At 41.8% G+C, this 17,116-nt stretch overlaps 1 protein-coding gene across 1 annotated transcript; it reads left to right on the top strand.

Moving 5' to 3' along the window:
* Positions 1–3,475: 3,475 nt before the first annotated feature.
* LAMP2 (lysosomal associated membrane protein 2) lies at positions 3,476–16,479 on the top strand. The gene is made up of 9 exons (XM_044682664.1): positions 3,476–3,515; positions 3,781–3,899; positions 4,742–4,955; positions 7,732–7,893; positions 9,087–9,274; positions 9,707–9,829; positions 12,412–12,475; positions 13,313–13,477; positions 15,893–16,479. Exons 1-9 carry the CDS (start codon positions 3,476–3,478, stop codon positions 16,030–16,032), a joined length of 1,215 nt encoding a protein of 404 aa, XP_044538599.1. The 3' UTR covers positions 16,033–16,479.
* The last annotated feature ends 637 nt before the right edge of the window (positions 16,480–17,116 follow it).

The raw sequence follows: 17,116 nt of genomic DNA, 5'->3' as shown, positions 1-17,116 counted from the left end.
GGAGTGAAATGGGGGGAGGTACCGGGCAGAGGAATAACCGAGGTGGGAGTGGGGAGAGGAGAGGGTAGTTGAGTGATAATCTAGAAGAGAGATGGGGCTGGGACTCGGGACCAGTCTAGATGAGAGGATGGGTGGGAGAGGCAGGAGAGTGATCCAGGTCTGAGGAGTGACCTAAGTGAAATCAGGTGGCATAGAGGGCCAAGGAGTGACCTAAATATTGTGAGAGGGTCCAGGGGGGTGACTTGGGCCTGGTAGGGAAATAGTATAGAGGACAAAACACCAGGACCACCTTGAATCCAGATCCTTACGTTGAGGATGCCTTAGTGTGAAGAGAATTTCATCTGGGGGCACCCCCTCCCCTGTTACTTTTCTTTCCTTGAGTGACTAAGGAGAGAGCCACCCCACCTGGACTCAGCTGAGGTGGCTTTTCCTAACCTGGGTTGAGTTTAGGGGTCCTGCCTACTCCCTGGCTCCTCAGGCCGTGCCTTTTTCGGTTTTCTTCCCTTCTTCCCCATTCTATTATTACCTCCCCAGAATATTTTATGAGGAAAGCATTCCAGAGTTCCATAACTAACTTAGCTCTGGTGTGTCATATAGGAGAGGGTGGAGGCTGGTTTTGAAATGAAGTTTGGAGAAAAAAACTTGCCAGGGAATTGCAAACACCCCCAATCTACTTTACTGATTAGAAGAATCAATCTCCTAACAGCTCTCTCCATTTGCCCCCAGAATGGGCACTGTTTCTTCTTTTCTCCCACTTTCTAAACTCGTGTAAACCTGAGGATGGAGTGCACAAGTCCTGTGCCATTTAAACTGTTTTAGGCGATGAGCTGGTCCAAAGTCTTCGAATTGAGAGCTTCTGGGAAAGTGCTAAGTTGTCACGCTTTCTGTAAACCCAACTCCCATATAGTTGAATACTGGACTTCTTGTAGAGGTTTCTCTAGGATTGCCATTAGAGGGATTAATGGGCATAAATGATGGGACCTCACATCCATCCTTATCTAGAACAGTAATTACGGATTGCCATGATGAACTAGAAACCTAGACCCTGGGGGAGAAGTATGAGGACTTTCTGGTCCTCATAAACTGAGTTTCATTTAATTCCATTTACAATATAGGCATTTGAAATGACCTAATTAGCTGGTTAAGTAGGCATTTGGTACTCACATCTTGTACATTTGCGAGGTTTCCACATTTTTTTCATGGTTTTTTTTTGTTGAATCATTTTAACTTCAGTAAGAAGCATTCAGATTTATGAATTGTAATAAATAACAGTAAAGCTAAGTGCATGTAAAGCAGCCCAGCCTCATTAAACTGCCAAATTGTGTGGAGATGTAAACCTTCCTTTACTCATACTAGGTTTTTTTCCTGCAAATTCCTTTGGATTTAGCTAGCCATCCTGCTCCTCCACCTCCTGTGGTCCCTGGAACCTCTGAAATGGAGAAAGCATTCTTGTTATAATTTTGCATTCAAGTGATCATAAATCACTCTGATACATAAGATGGCCTTGGAGGTTGACCAAATGGATGACTCTTCCCATGATAGTGGGGTTTTCCCCACTCTCTTTCTCTGAAAGCACAGACATATGATTACAAACAATTAAACATTTAAAATTCTGCACTTTCTAAATCATATTGCTATTTAAGCTTCAATCATTTTAAAGACCTAAAAATTGTGCCAGTCTCTGGGACGTGGTTCCATTCACGACAGCAAGTAAAAAGGTACTAGTTAACTCTCGTGGGGAAACTTTCTCTCTTTTGACTGAAAAAGAATAATTAGATGGAGAACTACATGTCAAGTCAATAGAGTCAAGAAACCCTTATGGGTTTTCATCATAAATCAAAGTTAATGGCAGCTTGGGATGGAAATCCTAGATTTTGTGCAAAGAGAATAATTGTTAGCAGCAAAGTTGGGTTTCAGAGAAGATACCATATAGTAAATCAGAGTAATCCAGAAGATATTTTCTATGGAATAGCTTCTTCTTCTTCTATTTATAGTTTCTAGAAGCTATGGAGAGTTCATTTTTTAAAAAAAAATGAGAATTCATGTTATAATTTTATTTTTAAGTGTTTTTTTAACAAACCTCTGTATCCTAGCTAGGTGGTCCAGTAGAAAGGGTACAGGGCCTGAAATCAGGAACACTTGTCTTCCTGAGCTCAAATCTGGCCTCAGACCCTTACTAGCTGTGTGACCCTGGCCAAGTCACTTAGCCCTGCTTGCCTCCGTTTCTTCATCTTTCAAATGAGCTGCAGAAGGAGATGGCCGACCACTCCTGTATCTTTGCCAAGAAAACCCCAAATGAGGTCACAAAGATATGGGTGTGACTGAAATGACCAGAAAACAGCTGAATCCTCATTGCTTTTTCTTGACTTTGGCTCCTTTTTTCCCCCTACCTCAAAATGATACCAGTAAAGACAACTGGGAGTCATTGTTTAGGTAGTAGTTTGTTTGCTCTCCCAGTTGGCATGGAGGTGGGAAATTAGACTTGGGGATGGTAGTCTTAATGGGTATGAAATTGGAGAACTGAAGTTAGAGATGCTAAAAAGGGGCTGTGCTGATTTACTTTGCACAAAATGTTTAAAATACTGGAGTTTAAAGGGGAAATTAGGTTGAGAACCCCTGATTTTAAAGCATCTTTCTTTAGGATTGTTTAGAGCAGTCATTCCAAACTTTGGTTTTGCTACTGCCTCAGAGGAGGTCCATGAACTCCATAAAATTAATTTCAAAGTGCTTAAAAGAGTAAAATGAGAATGACCAAGATTGACCCTAAAAAAGAGCTCTGAGAAAGCACTTCCCTTGCCTTCTTCACAGAGGTGGGGGGCAATCGGTGTGGAATCTTGCATGTATAATATTGGAAGACTTTCTTGCTATGTTTTGCTAAATTGTTTTTGTTTTCCCCATTCTCTTTTGTTGTAAGGGATGGCTCTCTGAGAGGAATATGTTGGCAACTGTAGATGAAGTAAAAACAAAAGATATTTATTGAAAGTGTCTGTGGATGTATTATCTTTTTAGGAGAACAGAGTGTCCTGATAGCAAATGGTGACATGTTGGGAAGCAAGCCATTAGACACTTGACTGAAATATAAAACTAACTGTCCACTTAATTGGTTGTTTTCAGGTCAAGATAGGGATCAACGTTATTGTTGTGAGAACATTAGTCAGGAGATCTTTAAGGGCCTATTTCTTTCTTGGGTTTATGCTTATGCAATACCCAGAGGCTATAGCAGAAGTTAGAGAAATGGCTTCTGTACTCCAAGAATTTATATCCTCATTTGGAAAGCGAGGCTATGTATGTGCCACATTGGTGTAGTAGAGAGGGATCTGGGACGACATGGAGTAGGGAGAGAAGTTAGCTAAGAGATTTTGTAATAATCTAGGGGGTGAGGGATAGGACCTGGACTTGTAATTTTACATCCAAATGAGGCAACTCGCTCTGTGAAGGCCTTTTTTACAACAAATAGTCTGAGAGTGTCCGGAGCATGAAGAGATTAAATGACTCGTCCAGGTTAGGCAGTCAGGGTGAGTCTTAGGGAGGTCTTGAATTCTCATTGTTCTGGCTTTGAGACTGGACCCTTAGAGTGACTCCAAAATCATATGGGCCAGATGAGCTCAGAAATGCCATTTTGCTCTAAAAAGTCATGTCTTTAGGGTTATTCCAGCCTTCCTTCAAATGTATAGGAAAGCATCCACAAGGGAACACAATCGGATGGTCCTGCAGGAGTGATGCAGCCACTAGTGTCATCTGGCACAGTCTCAATTTTTTTAAATGTTTTTTTAACTACAGGAACTCTCGACATCAATGCATTGAGTCTCACTTTGAAAGACTCCAACAATGCCACTTGCCTGTATGCACAATGGGAGATGAATTTCACAGTAGAATATGAAACTGCAAACAATGGCCTAGTAAGTAAGCATTCTGTGAGTGAATGGGAATTGTTCTGGATGGTATCTGGTCCTGATCTGGTGGCTGAGCAAACCACCCCCTCCTCTAAAAAGGCTCACACATCAATTGCCTTGACGCTTAGTCTGTCCAATTTTTTTCCCTGTGTACCTGAAGGCATTTGATTTTCTGTGATTTTGTACATTTTACTTCTCTGAGGTCACAAATTGTTTGGACTTCTCAGAAGTGATGAGGGAAAAATGATGAAGAATGAGATACTCATTTCTGATTACTTAATGCTTTTATGACCACTTATAAATAATAACTCTGTTTAAATTTTTACCCTTGCCTCATCTTCATCCTCCTTTCTTGGCTTCTCTTCTTTCATTGGTTGGTTGAGAATTATCTTCACTCTATCCTTCTTCACGCCCCTCTCCCCCTTAGAGAACTGCAGTGTCATGTGGGGTGCTGACTTTGGGAGGGCCACACAGCCTAAGCCCTGCTTTCTATTCCCTGTGCCATGTAGCCTCTCAGAATCTCTCTGTACCAACTTACAGTCTGGTGGAGGGGGGTAGCTGTGAAGAGAGGAGAGGACAAAGACAGATCTGTCTGCTAAAGAACACTTGCTGATCTTGACCCATATTCCGTTTTGTGATTTCCCCAGAGGAGTAAAATATGGAAGCACCTGAACCCTCTTTCCCCCCCTTTTTTTTGAAACGTAGCAGGCTAGGGGATGGGAAACAGAGAGGGAGGGCATGAGAGTCTTAATGTGGAACTCCAGACTCCTAAGCTTGGAGAAATGCTTTCATGTACGTTCATAATACGTTTCTCTCCCTCCCCTGTCCCTTTCCACTCTGTATTTTAGAAAAATGTAACAATTCAGGTTCCCAGCAGCGCATCATTCAGCGGAAGTGAATGTGGGACTGAGGAGAATGTTCCCCAAATTAAAGTCCAGTTTGGATCAGGTTTCTTTTGGAGTGTGAACTTTACCCGAGCTATTTCTACTTATTTCATTGACTTCATCTCCTTTTCCTATGATACCAGCGATAATGACACTTTTCCTGATGCCAAAGAAAAAGGTAACGGGGCACCTAGAAACACCTTTCATTGTTTTGAGAAAAATTAGGTGGGCTGGGTGGAGTGGTCCATACTGGGCCATTCCAGTAGCATTTTTTACTAGAACTTTGGCAACTGAATGATGGGGGATCAGGTGGACAGGCCCTTCTCTCCCCTTTTGCTGTAGGAAGACCTATTGGGCCAAAATGAACTGACAGACACTTGTAGAGCAGCAATAACCCTCGTGAGCTGCCCAGTTTGGAAAGACTTAGTCCTTAGAATTAAAAGAAGTTCCTGGTATCTGCAAACCATGACTGCTCGAGACTTCAGCTGTGGCCCTTGGTTCAGCCAGCTCTAGATGCAAGATGTAATGGTAGCATTGACAAAAATAGTTTGCACAGAAACTGAAACCACCTTTTCAATGAAGTGGAATGAGGCCCAGTAGAGAATGATGGGGGAAACTCTGCCATTAGAGTCAGGAGAACTGAGTTCAAATTCTACTTCTGATCCTGATGACTTGTGTGACCTTGGATAAGTCCATCATTTCCCTGGGCCTCTGTAAAATGATGGCCTGTTAAGGTCCCTTCTCACTCTAGATCTCAGATCTCATGATTTGCTCTTACGTGTTTTGGGGGCAATATTTTCATTTTTCTAAGAAATGGCAAATGGTTCATTTCGTTCACCACAATGGCCATCTGGAAGCAGCCTTTTGATTTTGACTTGCTAATGAACAGTTCAGAGATGCTGCTGGTCTACAGAGCTATACTTCCTGAGATGTGGAAGTGAAGGATCTGAGTGTAAAGGTCTGGAGGGTTTGACAAAGTAGACACTGAAAATCTTTTTGCTTCTAACATCCCTTTTACCTCCTTAGGGGAAGAGTGTTAGGAAGCTAAGATTTCGAAACCCCTAAAATGCCATATACTTTTTCAGCATCTGCTGTGTGGGTAGTGGGAGGAAGACTCCTGAGACACTTGTCTTTGTTCTTGAGTAGCTTAGCTGGGAAGAGTAAATTGACATGTAATTTCTGGAGAGAAAACAAGCCAGAGAGCAGTTAAACATCATCGTGATGGTACTCCCTAGAAGGATGATATGATGTCAACAAATGGAAGGGTGAGTGTGGCTTGGGGTTTCCCGGAAGAGATAAAACAGATCGAGTGGAGGCAGCCGTGAGTATGGTGCATGTAAGAGGCTTACTTGACTGTAGTTGAAGAAACAAGCTTGTATAGGTAGATGGGGCTTGGAGTTATGAAGACTAGAGATCAAATTTGGTCTCTTACACTAGCAGTGTCACCCTGGAAAAGTCACTTCACTTCTGTTTCTCTCAGTTTCCTCATCTGTAAAATGGGACTAATAACAACAGCTACCTCCCAGAGCTGTTGGGAGGACCAAATGAAAGATTAATTGTAAAGTGCTTAGCACAGAGCCTCGCACATAGTAATTGCCAAAAATGTTCACAAGGGTTTTCTTGATCCTTGTATGTGGGCATATAGAAATGACACTCACATTCTATTGACCCCTCTAGAAGAGTCATCCTTTTTTATATGAAAATTTTAATTTTTTCCAAATTATATGTAAAAACAATTTTTAACTTTAACTTAAAAAATTTTGAATTCCAAATTCTCTCCTTCCTTCCCTCCTTTCCTCCCTCCCTTTCCTGCCCTCCCTGAGATGCCGAGCAATTAGAAATAGATTATACAGGGGGCAGCTAGGTGGCTCAGTGGATTGAGGCCTAGAGCTGGGAAGTCAAATCTGCCCTCATACCCTTGCTAGCTGTGTGACCCTTGGCAAGTCACTTAACCCTGATTGCTTAGTCCTTGAGGCTCTTCTGCCTCAGAACCCATTCTTAGTATTGATTCTAAAACAGAAGAGAAGGATTTAAAAACAAACCAAATGGTCCTTTTCCCTTTTCTTTGGTCTCTTTGGGATACAGACCTAGTTATGGGATAGTAGAGTAGTGGTTCTTAGGATTCACGGACTCCTTCGGTAGGCAGTCTGGTGAAGCCAATAGACCCTTTCTCAGGGAAATGGTTTTTCAGATAATTGAAGGAAATGCTAAATTTCATTTAAAAGTTAGCAAAAATAAAGATGCCATTTTTTCCCTATCGACATTCCCAGACTCCTTGAAATCTATGCACAGACTAGGTTGCTACATCCCAGTTTCAGAACCTGTAATCTAGAAAAAGCTAAACGCCTCGATGGATAGGTATGATAACATTCAACACCAGCAAAAAAGACTACGTGAGAGATCCCTTTTAGATCATCATGATCAAGATTAGTTACATTCTAAAGGTAGAGGAAAAAGCTTTTTTTTAGCTAACAGATGAAGAGAAACCTATCAGTAGTTAGAGTAGATAGAACACTGGATTGTTATTGTTTTTATAATGAAGCCCTAGGTTTAGATCCTATCTCTGACATGTATTAATAGCTCTATGACTATGGGTTAAGTCACTAAATGTATCTCAGGCTCTATTTTCTCTTCTGCAAAATGGAGATAATCCTACTTCACCTGATTGTTGCCAAGATGGATTGAGATAAGTAATGAACTTTGCAAATAAAACACTCTCTAAATGTTAGTTTTGGGTTGTTAAAGTTAAACCTCTTTTAAGCAGTTTGTGGCTTCATCCTCAAGCATTTTGAATGCGTTCTTGTTAACAGATACTAATTGATTCCGAAGGCATCGTAATAAAACGGAGATCTCCTCTGACCTGTGGGCACACACTCCTTCAGAGTTCTCTCACTATATTGTCTGTTTTACATGGGCAAAGACGAATCTTCAGAATGATGCATCTTTTTTTGTAGGAAAAGTTTATACTGCTTTTGAAGTCAACAACATTGAGGTTCCATTGGATCAACTCTTTAAATGTTGTAGTTTAATGATGACAAAAGAAGGAAATGTCATTCACTCCTATTGGGATGTCCTTGTACAAGCTTTTGTCCAGAAAAACACCATCAGCACAAAAGGTAAAATGCCCAGAGCATACTGTAGGATGCTTTGTAACTTAAGACTTTAGGAAGAGTCGTTATTTGAAAGCATTTCTTTTGAGGCCTTTTATCCTAGAGAGACAGTATAGCTTGGTAGCTGGAGAGTTGATCTCAAAGCCAACTAGACCTGGGTTCCTGTCCTACTTCCAACAGTGAGTGAGTCACTTAATCTCTCAGTTCTGCAGGCATCTTTGACTAGAAGTTAGAGAAAAGAGCTGACCTGCTCTGATAGAAGGAGTTTCCTTACCCAGGAATTCCCTGCTCCTAGTCTCTAGCTTTAACCTAGGCAGCTAGGTGGTGCAGTGGTTAAAGCACTGGGCTTGGAGTCAGAAGACTCCTCAACACAAGTTCCATTCTGGCCTCAGTCCCTTCCTTGCTGTGTGACCCTGGGCAAGTCACTTAATAACCCTGTTTGCCTCAGTTTCTTCATCTGTCAAATGAGCTGGAGAAGGAAATGGCAAACCACTCTAATATCTCTACCAAGAAAACCCCAAATGGGGTCACCTTGATTTGGAGTTTTAAGTCTCAATCTCCTACACATACAAGCATGACTATGGCCAAGTCATTTATGCCCTATTATACTGAACACTTAAAATTTTTCCCTTAGTAGTCATTACCATGATTCTCATGATCCATAAAACTCACAGAGTATAGTTTGTGATGGGCTATAAAATAAAAACTTCATTACTTTTAGATCATATTTTAGCCAAAGACTCAGGCAGATACTGTTGGCCTTTTGGCACACTCCAAGGCTTTCCTGAACTCAGCTTTCTAAATTCCAAGAGCTGTTTTTGTCATTGACTTGGTAGTTCATGAAACTTCCCAATTTTCTCATTTACTTGTTCTGGATAATTCCCAGATTTAAATTCTGACAATATCTGCCACTCGACAACTAATTTTAGGCAAGTCCCTTCCCTTCCCTGAGCCTGAGTTACCTCCTCTGTAAAATTAAATGGCCTCTTAGGTCCCTTCCAGCTCTAGATTGAGAATATTCCAAATGGGCCTCATTTTCCTCATCTGTAAAATGAGGCAGGGAGGACTTGATGACCTCTCTTCCACATCTATGATCCTAGAGGTCATTTGGGATCCTTTGGTAAGAAATGTTTTCTTTTTCCTGGCCTTTCAGGTGAACAAAACACTGAGATGAATTCATCTTCTTTTTTTCCCTTCAGAGTATGTCTGTGGCAAAGATAGACTTCTGTCAACTGTATTGGTGACCACTTCTTCTACTGTGCCTTTGCCCACTGCAAAACCCGTCCCAAAAGAAAAACCTCATCCCGGAAACTATTTCGTCAGAAACGGGAGCTGTATTTGTCTCTTGGCCACCATGGGGCTGCAGCTGAACATCACTAAAAATAAGGTATGGCTGTTTCCTCTTATTGGCCTGACCTCTCTTCTCCTTAATGGTTCATTCTTTTTGGAGAAAACTTCCCTCCTTTGCTGTGGGTATAAAAGCAGATTGCTAAATTGTGGCTCCCAGCTCCAGAAGAGCCTTTAAAACATATCGATGTTTGACTAGAACAGAGGCTCTTATTCTTTTTTTGTTTTTTTCATCCTGCACTCCTTTGACAGTCTGCGGAAGCCCATGGAGCCCTTTTCAGAATAACATTTTTAAATGCATACAGTGAAATATATGTAGTATTACAAAGGAAACCCATTATATTGAAATACGGCGATCCAAATAGTTTTAAAGAACAGAAACCCACGCACACTGGCAGAGTCTAGGCAAATGTTATTTTGTTCGACCCAAATTATCATCTGAGGCCTTAGTGTCTTCTTCCTTTCTCTGAAGGGTACTTCGCTTAAGAACCTTAATCCCAATACAACGGATTATGATGGTGTGTGTCTTAAGGAATCAGCTCTGCTTTGGTTGAATGATAGCAACCTGGGGTTTCTTGAACTTCTCTTTGCTATAGTAAGTAATGGTTTTACATTGACCTCCTGGTTCTTAATTGTTCAGTAAGCAAGTATTAGTGCCTGCTGTTGCTGAGCACTTTACTAGCTGCTGAAAATACAAAGCTAAAACCAAAACAATTCTGTTCTCAAAGTTTCTTTTTTATTAAGATTTTAACTTATTTCTCCGAATGGCTTTGGTCGGATCAATAACAGCTTTCCACTTCAGTATTCTGGCTTTGTTCTTTATTGGTGAGCTCTAGTGCTGTATACTTAAAGGATTTGTATCTGTCAGTGAAGTAACCCCATCCAGAGCCTATTCAATAGCTCAGTATTCATATGGTCTTCCAGAACTTGTATTGTATTCCACTGGCTTGGCCTTCAAAACCCCATGGTCCCCTACATGCTCAAATCAAGAGGCATCAGAGGAGAAGGCCTTTCGAGGGACTGTTCTGTTCCTAGCTCCTCCCCAAAATGTGATCTGTGTGGGTCTTTTAAGGAGCCAGAAGTCCCCAAATTATCCCAGATGGCTTTTCAGATTGGGGCTATTTCATTAAACTAAGACCATAACATAGTGCTGGGCTTGGAGTCAGGAACACTTAGATTCTAGTTCAAGTCCCATCTCCAACACATACAAGCCTGACTGTGGCCAAATCACTTAACCTCTCACTGACCCAGGCAGCTATCTAAGACCTTAAGTGCCTGCTGATTTGCCAAAGTACTCCCCAAGAGTTCCAGAAGTCAGGTCCCAACAACACCAAAACAGCCTAATGGGCCCAAACTGGTTCTTACTGGAGCTCATTTAACAGTGTTTTGCTCTGATCCAAACATAGCCTTTTTCCACCTAATAGGATGCTGCTTGTTTGTAAACTAGTCTGAGAACTCTTCTGTTAGCTATTAAGTTGGATAGTAATGAACTGGACAAGAATTTGCTTTCTCTCCCTGTATTGAAATCTTTCCCCCTGTTGTCTGGGTAACTTTGACTCCACAACTGTATTTGAAATGATTTGTTAAGTGGTCCTGGCCATACTGACAAACTAAAGTTATATAGGAGAGCTTTTCCAATTTCCTGTATTCTCTTACATCGATTCAATTAAACATTTTGAAACTGACCTTTTAGTGTTGTTTTCTTACGCTGTCTGGTTTTGCGTGTTGTTTTTTTTTAAAACACACGTAGAGCTGTGCTCTGATGGGCTGGATATAAAAGCTCTATTTCGGGGACTTTCTGTAACAAACAGGACGGTGTTAGTGCTCTATTGCAGGGGTTTTTTTGGGTGGATTTTTCCTTGATCTGTCCAATGCTACCATATGTCAAAGAGCACACATGGCTTCTGATAACTAGGAAAACAAAGTTTGATCACATTTTGGTATGAAAAAAGTTTTAAAAACCATCCCCAAATAGTTTGATGCTCAAATCTAACTATTAAATAAAGTTCCCTTTGAATGACAAAATCAGATTTTTAAAAACCACTCTTATCGGCGGCACTGTAGGATCTGGTTGTTCCAGGGCAGGATCTACACCACCTTCATGCTTGCTCATTTAGTCCCATAAAGGAAAGAATGATGTCTGCTGTTGGTTTATTAAATCCTTTATTTACCCCATAATGCTCATTCAAATTATCTGAGGAATCCTAAGTGGGACCAAGGGCCATGTGATTGAAACTGTGGTGGAAAAAGGGGAAGGAAAACAGCTTTCATAGTTCTTTTTTTAAAAACTCGTAACCTTCTTTTTTAGTATCAATTTTTTTATTATTTCTTTTTTTTCTCAACTACACATAGAAACAATTTTTGATACTTGTTTTCTGACATTTTACAAATGAGATTCTCTCCCTCTCTCCTTCCCTCCCTCCATCCATCCATCTCTCCCCTACCTCCCTGAGACAGTAAATGGTCTGTCATAGGTTCTTCCAGCTCTTTCATTTCCATATTGCCTATGCCATGACAGAAGGAAGACACATACCTTTAGTATCAGTTATAAGACAGAAGAGTGGCAAGGGCTAGGCAATTGGGGTTAAGTGACTTGCTAAGGTCACACAGTTAGGAAGTGTCTCAGGCCAAATTTGAACCCGAGTCCTCCAGACTCCAGGCCTGGTACTCTAGCCACTGTGCCCCCTAGCTGCCCTTTTCATACTTTTTTTTTGAGGTCTCCCAGGACTAACAGCATGGTATAATAGATAGAGAGCCAGGAAGATCTGATTCATGCTGGTTATATGACCCTAGGCAAGCCACCTAACCTCACAATGCCTTAGGCAACTCTGGAAGACCAGAAGACTAGGACCGCTAAGCTGGGAATCTCTCAGGCCAATGAAATCCCAGGCTCAGGCCCTAGTCCTCTTTTCAGTTGCTCCCATGGATTGAGGATATCATGGGGGAAGTAGGATGCGGAGCTCACTCCATTGTCATAGTTGTCCACCTCACCACTCGCTTCCACCCTGTGTTCAGTTTCTCTTTTCCTTAAATGATATTGCTCTGTGCCCAGCTTTCATCTGCTCTGTTACCTTGGGGCTCGGCCTGCCTTTTTTCCCCTCTGGATGTTGAATTGTCTCTGTAGACAGTTGTGTGCTGATCCTATGTGTCGTTTAACTGAAAGCTTTCTTCAAACAGAAAAATGGAAACCGGTTCTATCTGAAAGGGGTGAATGTCAGCTTGACTTTTGTAAACGGTTCTGGTAAGCCAAGCGGGGCCCTCCCAACCTAAGGAGGGGAGGGGGGGACCAGGGGAGAGAATGAACCAGGGTTCCTAGATACTTGCCACTTGACCCTGGATTATTATCTAGATCTACATCTGCATTTAGCAAATGCCTAACTATTTCAAGTTCTCTAGTGTTCTCCTTGAGGCCAAACGCTAGCTTGTTGTTGGCAATGAAATTTCCATTTCCTGTTTGAATCTCTCCTGATTGAAGTGTATGGATGGAACTCCTCTGAAGATAAGTATAGTATGGAGTCCCTTCAAGGCAGGGAAGGGAATGAGCATTTCTCAAGTACCTGCCGTGTGCCAGGCACCGTGCTTTTTACAAATGCCATCTCATACTATAGCTAACAAGGAGCAAACATGCTCGGGGAGGCTAACGGCTAAGAATGGTGGGGTGAGAGGGGGGTCAGATTTTGAATCAGAGGATTTTAGTAGTGGCTTACTACCCAAGTGACCTTAGATGAGGCACTAAACTTTTCTAGACCTCAGTTTCCCCTTCTCTAAAATGAGGGGATTGAACTAGATGGTCTCCCCCTCTAGCTCCAATGTCATTTCTGATTTCCTTCCCTGGGCCTCACTTTCCTCCTCTAGAAAATGGAGGGTTGGAAAAATGGCCTTTAGGACCCCTTCCAGCTCCCAGGCTCTACGATTCTAAGAACGTTTAAGAAAGGTAGTTAGCCAATTGCCATTATAAACAGTCAGTTGTGAAAAGCAGTTCTCTGTCTCTCAAGCCAGTGCACCCAAGTCCCTAGGATCTTCCATGAGGACTAAGTTGGCATTTAAAGAAATAACTCGTCTTTATCTCTCTTTAAAGATTTCGTTGCCGAGAATAACAACCTTAACTGTTGGGATGCCCCAATAGGAAGCTCTTACATGTGCAACAAAGAGGATAATATTCCAGTTTCTGACACATTTCAAATAAATACTTTTGATGTAAGGGTGCAGCCTTTCAGTGTGGTGGAAGGAAAGTATTCTACAGGTAAGAACAACCCAGATTTTATTCTTATTTTCTTCTATGAACTCATTATCACAGAAGGCATGAATGGAACAGCTCAATAGGGAAGGGGCCTCAGGCGTGCCTTTGTATACCTGTGCGCAGTCCAGATAGCAGATGAGACTGAAATCTGCACTCTCTTTCCTCAGACTAAGTTAATCAAGCTGTCACAAGAATTTGTGTGTCAAGAGCAGCCAAACACAAAGAAGAAAGCATATTTTAAAAAGTGAGAGCAGCTTTAGCAAACCTAGTCAATGGGCTAGACCAGTCATGGGCAAACTGCGGCCCACGGGCCACATGCGGCCCCCTGACATGTTCTATATGGCTGAGGGATATCATTACTTCGAAAGAGTTGCCTTGGAAACAGACTGCCAGATGAGCATTTCCTTTCCTTTGGCCCCCGCTTTAAAAAGTCTGCCCATCACTGGGCTAGACCACAAGTTGGCAACCGTGCAGTCTGTTTTCGTATGGCCTTTGAACTGTTTTTTTTTTCCATTTTTAAATGAAGTTTCATTGTATTTAAAAATGTAAAAACAAAACAGGCATTGGATTTGGCCCTAGTCCATAGTTTGCCGACCCCTGGGCTAGACTGCCCCTTCCCCACTTTCTAGGACAATTTTTAATACATGATGGAAATTTGATGGCTGAGGCCAAGAGATAGGACTAGCTCAAATTTCCCTTTATCCTGACCAGTTGATTGAGGGTAAATTGGTATGGTCTTGGCCAGCTCGAAAAAGCTCAGGATTTAAAATGATGTGAGCCAGCACAGACATGGGCTTTGGAGAATGTCCCCAGTAGTAAACAGCACAGTGTTCTGTAGACTGATCCTGAAAGCGATGCCAACTTATTAGACGTTTTAACAAAAAGTAACTTTACTGGCATTGCTGGATAATTCGCTCTTGCAAATTCTAAATCATGCACGTTTCCTTCATTTCTGACCACTTCGTTTTGTTTTGCAAGCGGGGATATATGGACCATATCTGTTATTGTTGTCTCCATACTTCCCCTAGTTAAATCCAATCCATAAGCCTTAGAGCATCCTGTAAATAAAACTAGCTATGTTTTGGGAACCATCTCAGTGATTCGGTAGTGGTGTTGACTTTCTAATTCACTTCCACTCTTTGAAAATGAAGTTTTTTGCATCACTGTACCCGAGTGTTTGGGGCATAAGTTTTACTTCTGAAATGAATGTTTTTTTCTGTTAATCCTTCAGTTATTCTGATTCTTTGAGAAATTGATTTTGGGTGCCTTTTTCTGACCTCCTGTATTATTAGCCTTGCTTTTGGTCTCAGATTTCAGTTGAGGAGTTGAGAGTCTATTCACATATGTTTATTCCTCAGTTATTTGTAATCAAAATGATCTTTCCTTTCTTCTAATTTGAAACTTTGGCCTCATGCAAACAAATGTTAAGAATATCCATACAGAACATATGACCTGATAAACTTTGCCAATATCGTCTATTAATCTAGTCATGAAAATAGGCCTTTGCTCACAGGTGCCTGTGCTTGGCTAAGTAGGGCAAGCTAGAGGAATTGGGGCAGAAGATGGGGACCGTGGATTGGTCATAGATGTGTGGCAGAACACAGACCTCGATTTGGAGGCAGAAGACTTGAGTGTGAATGTCAGCTCCATTCCTTACTACCTGCGTGATCTTCAGCAAATCACTTGCCTTCCCCTGGGCTTGAGTTTACTCCTCTGTGAAATGAGGCACTTAAAGGCTAGCTCTCTTTGGAGGTCCCTTACAGCTATTAGCTCTGTAATCCTATGTGTGATCTCCTACATGGGCCTCAGTCGCCTCACCTGTAATACGAGAGGATTGAATTAAGTGGCTTCTTAGGTCCCATCTACCTTTGATCTAGGAGCCTGGGTTATCTAGAACTTTTATCTGTGCCTCTGAGGTTTTGACTCTTGGGTATTCATAGTCTATCCCAGAGGCCAAGGCCCGCTAGCCTAAGCTCTTCTAGCCCAGTATTACTGGCAATTTTCAGGCCTGATCCCAAGCAAACAGCTAAGGGATGTGACTCCCATCAGCGAGTTGGTAGGAAGTGCCACTTTCTTCATCTCTTCTGGAGTAACCAAGTAACTCAACCCCAAGGAAAAAAGGAACCAGCCTGCCTTGGCACACCCATGTCTCCCTGCTTGGCGGCACACATTCACCCTTCCATCGAGCTTCCATTCCGGTTCTGTGGTCTCCATGCACTTTCAATAAAGCAACAGTCATGAGGGATGGGGGTTGAGCCTGCATGTGCCAGCTTTGAACTCTCTCAGAAAGTTGATGCTCAAAACTTGCCTTTTTAAAACTCAACAAAAAAAAATTTTTAAGATCAGTCTAATGCGTTGCTGACAAATGAACAATCTTGCTTATATTCATTGTTTGTCACGCCCTTTTTCTGTCTACAGCCCAGGAGTGCTCAATGGATGATGACAGCATTCTAATACCAGTTATAGTTGGTTCCGGGCTTGCAGGCTTGATTCTCATTATAGTGGTTGCTTACATAATTGGCAGAAGAAAATCCTATGCCGGATATCAGACCTTGTAAAACGAAACACTGTTTACATTACAGGATGATGAAGCAAGTGCAAGTTCCCAAATTAAGCACCCTTCAGTTAAGATACCCTTAAGTGCCACCCAGAGCCTAGGTGGAGGTGGAGGTATGCGATTGAAACAAGTGACAACGACAACAGTAACAAAACCCAAAAGAAAATGCATGATCATGTGGCTTTACTTTCCCAACTAAGAAATGAACCATTGGTCTTTGTTCTTTATCCATAAAAAAGAGAGAGAGAAAAGAAAGAGAGAAGCATTCATAACCAAAAGGCTTAAAGATCCGATTTTTGTATTCTTGTATTCTTTCAGCGTTTGAGCTTTATACTCCTATGACTAGAGATAAGGAAAACGTTCACTAGTAAAAAGAATTCCCGGGGCAGCTGGGTAGCTCAGAGGATTGAGAGCCAGGCCTAGAGACGAGAGGTCCTAGGTTCAAATCCGGCCTCAGACACTTCCCAGCTGTGTGACCCTGGGCAAGTCACTTGACCCCCATTGCCTACCCTTACCACTCTTCTACCTATAAGTCAATACACAGAAGTTAAGGGTTCAAAATAAAAAATAAAAATAAAAATAAAAAAAGAATTCCCTGTATTTAGTGAGCTCTGGGACATCTTTTCTCTCTCCCCTCCCTTGTCCACCGAATTTGTACTTGCTTCTGTATTTTGTTGATGACCTGTTTGGAAGATTAACTTACACTGCCTTTGCTAATTCTCTGTGTCTCGATCTTTGAAATATTCGTGAATGGATTTGGCCAGTGCCTAGAACGATCTCCTTCTTAGCACTGGATGTCTTCTTGAAAAAGAAACCCATTTAAAATGTGTTTGTTTAACTGTGACTGTGATAACAAGAGGTACCGAAATGTTTCATTTTCTCTTCTTCCTGTCCTCTCTCCCTCCATTCCGCTTGCTTCCCACGTCTCCCTTTATTACTGTGGTTTCTTTTTTTGTCTCTTTGTCTTAAACTAACTAACTACTGGGTTGTGTTGAAAGTGCTAAATTCCAACTGAATCCTTTCAGTCCTGTCGAAGTCCTTTAGCCCACGTGCTGTTTGTCTTGGTACTCATTGGTACTCTCCAG

The sequence above is a fragment of the Gracilinanus agilis genome, chromosome X (assembly GCF_016433145.1).
Source record: "Gracilinanus agilis isolate LMUSP501 chromosome X, AgileGrace, whole genome shotgun sequence".
In the NCBI taxonomy this organism is placed as follows: Eukaryota; Metazoa; Chordata; class Mammalia; order Didelphimorphia; family Didelphidae; genus Gracilinanus; species Gracilinanus agilis.
Note: the sequence above shows the minus strand (reverse complement) of the source record. Positions and strands in the feature narration are given on the sequence as shown.

Bases quoted from the DNA above. Each gene is read 5' to 3' on its own strand.
- LAMP2 (XM_044682664.1), top strand. From the start codon at position 3,476: ATGAAGAGATTAAATGACTCGTCCAGGTTAGGCAGTCAGG. The intron at 3,516-3,780 runs GTGAGTCTTAGG...TTTTAACTACAG, and splicing joins GTCCAGGTTAGGCAGTCAGG to GAACTCTCGACATCAATGCA. The intron at 4,956-7,731 runs GTAACGGGGCAC...CTTTTTTTGTAG, and splicing joins TCCTGATGCCAAAGAAAAAG to GAAAAGTTTATACTGCTTTT.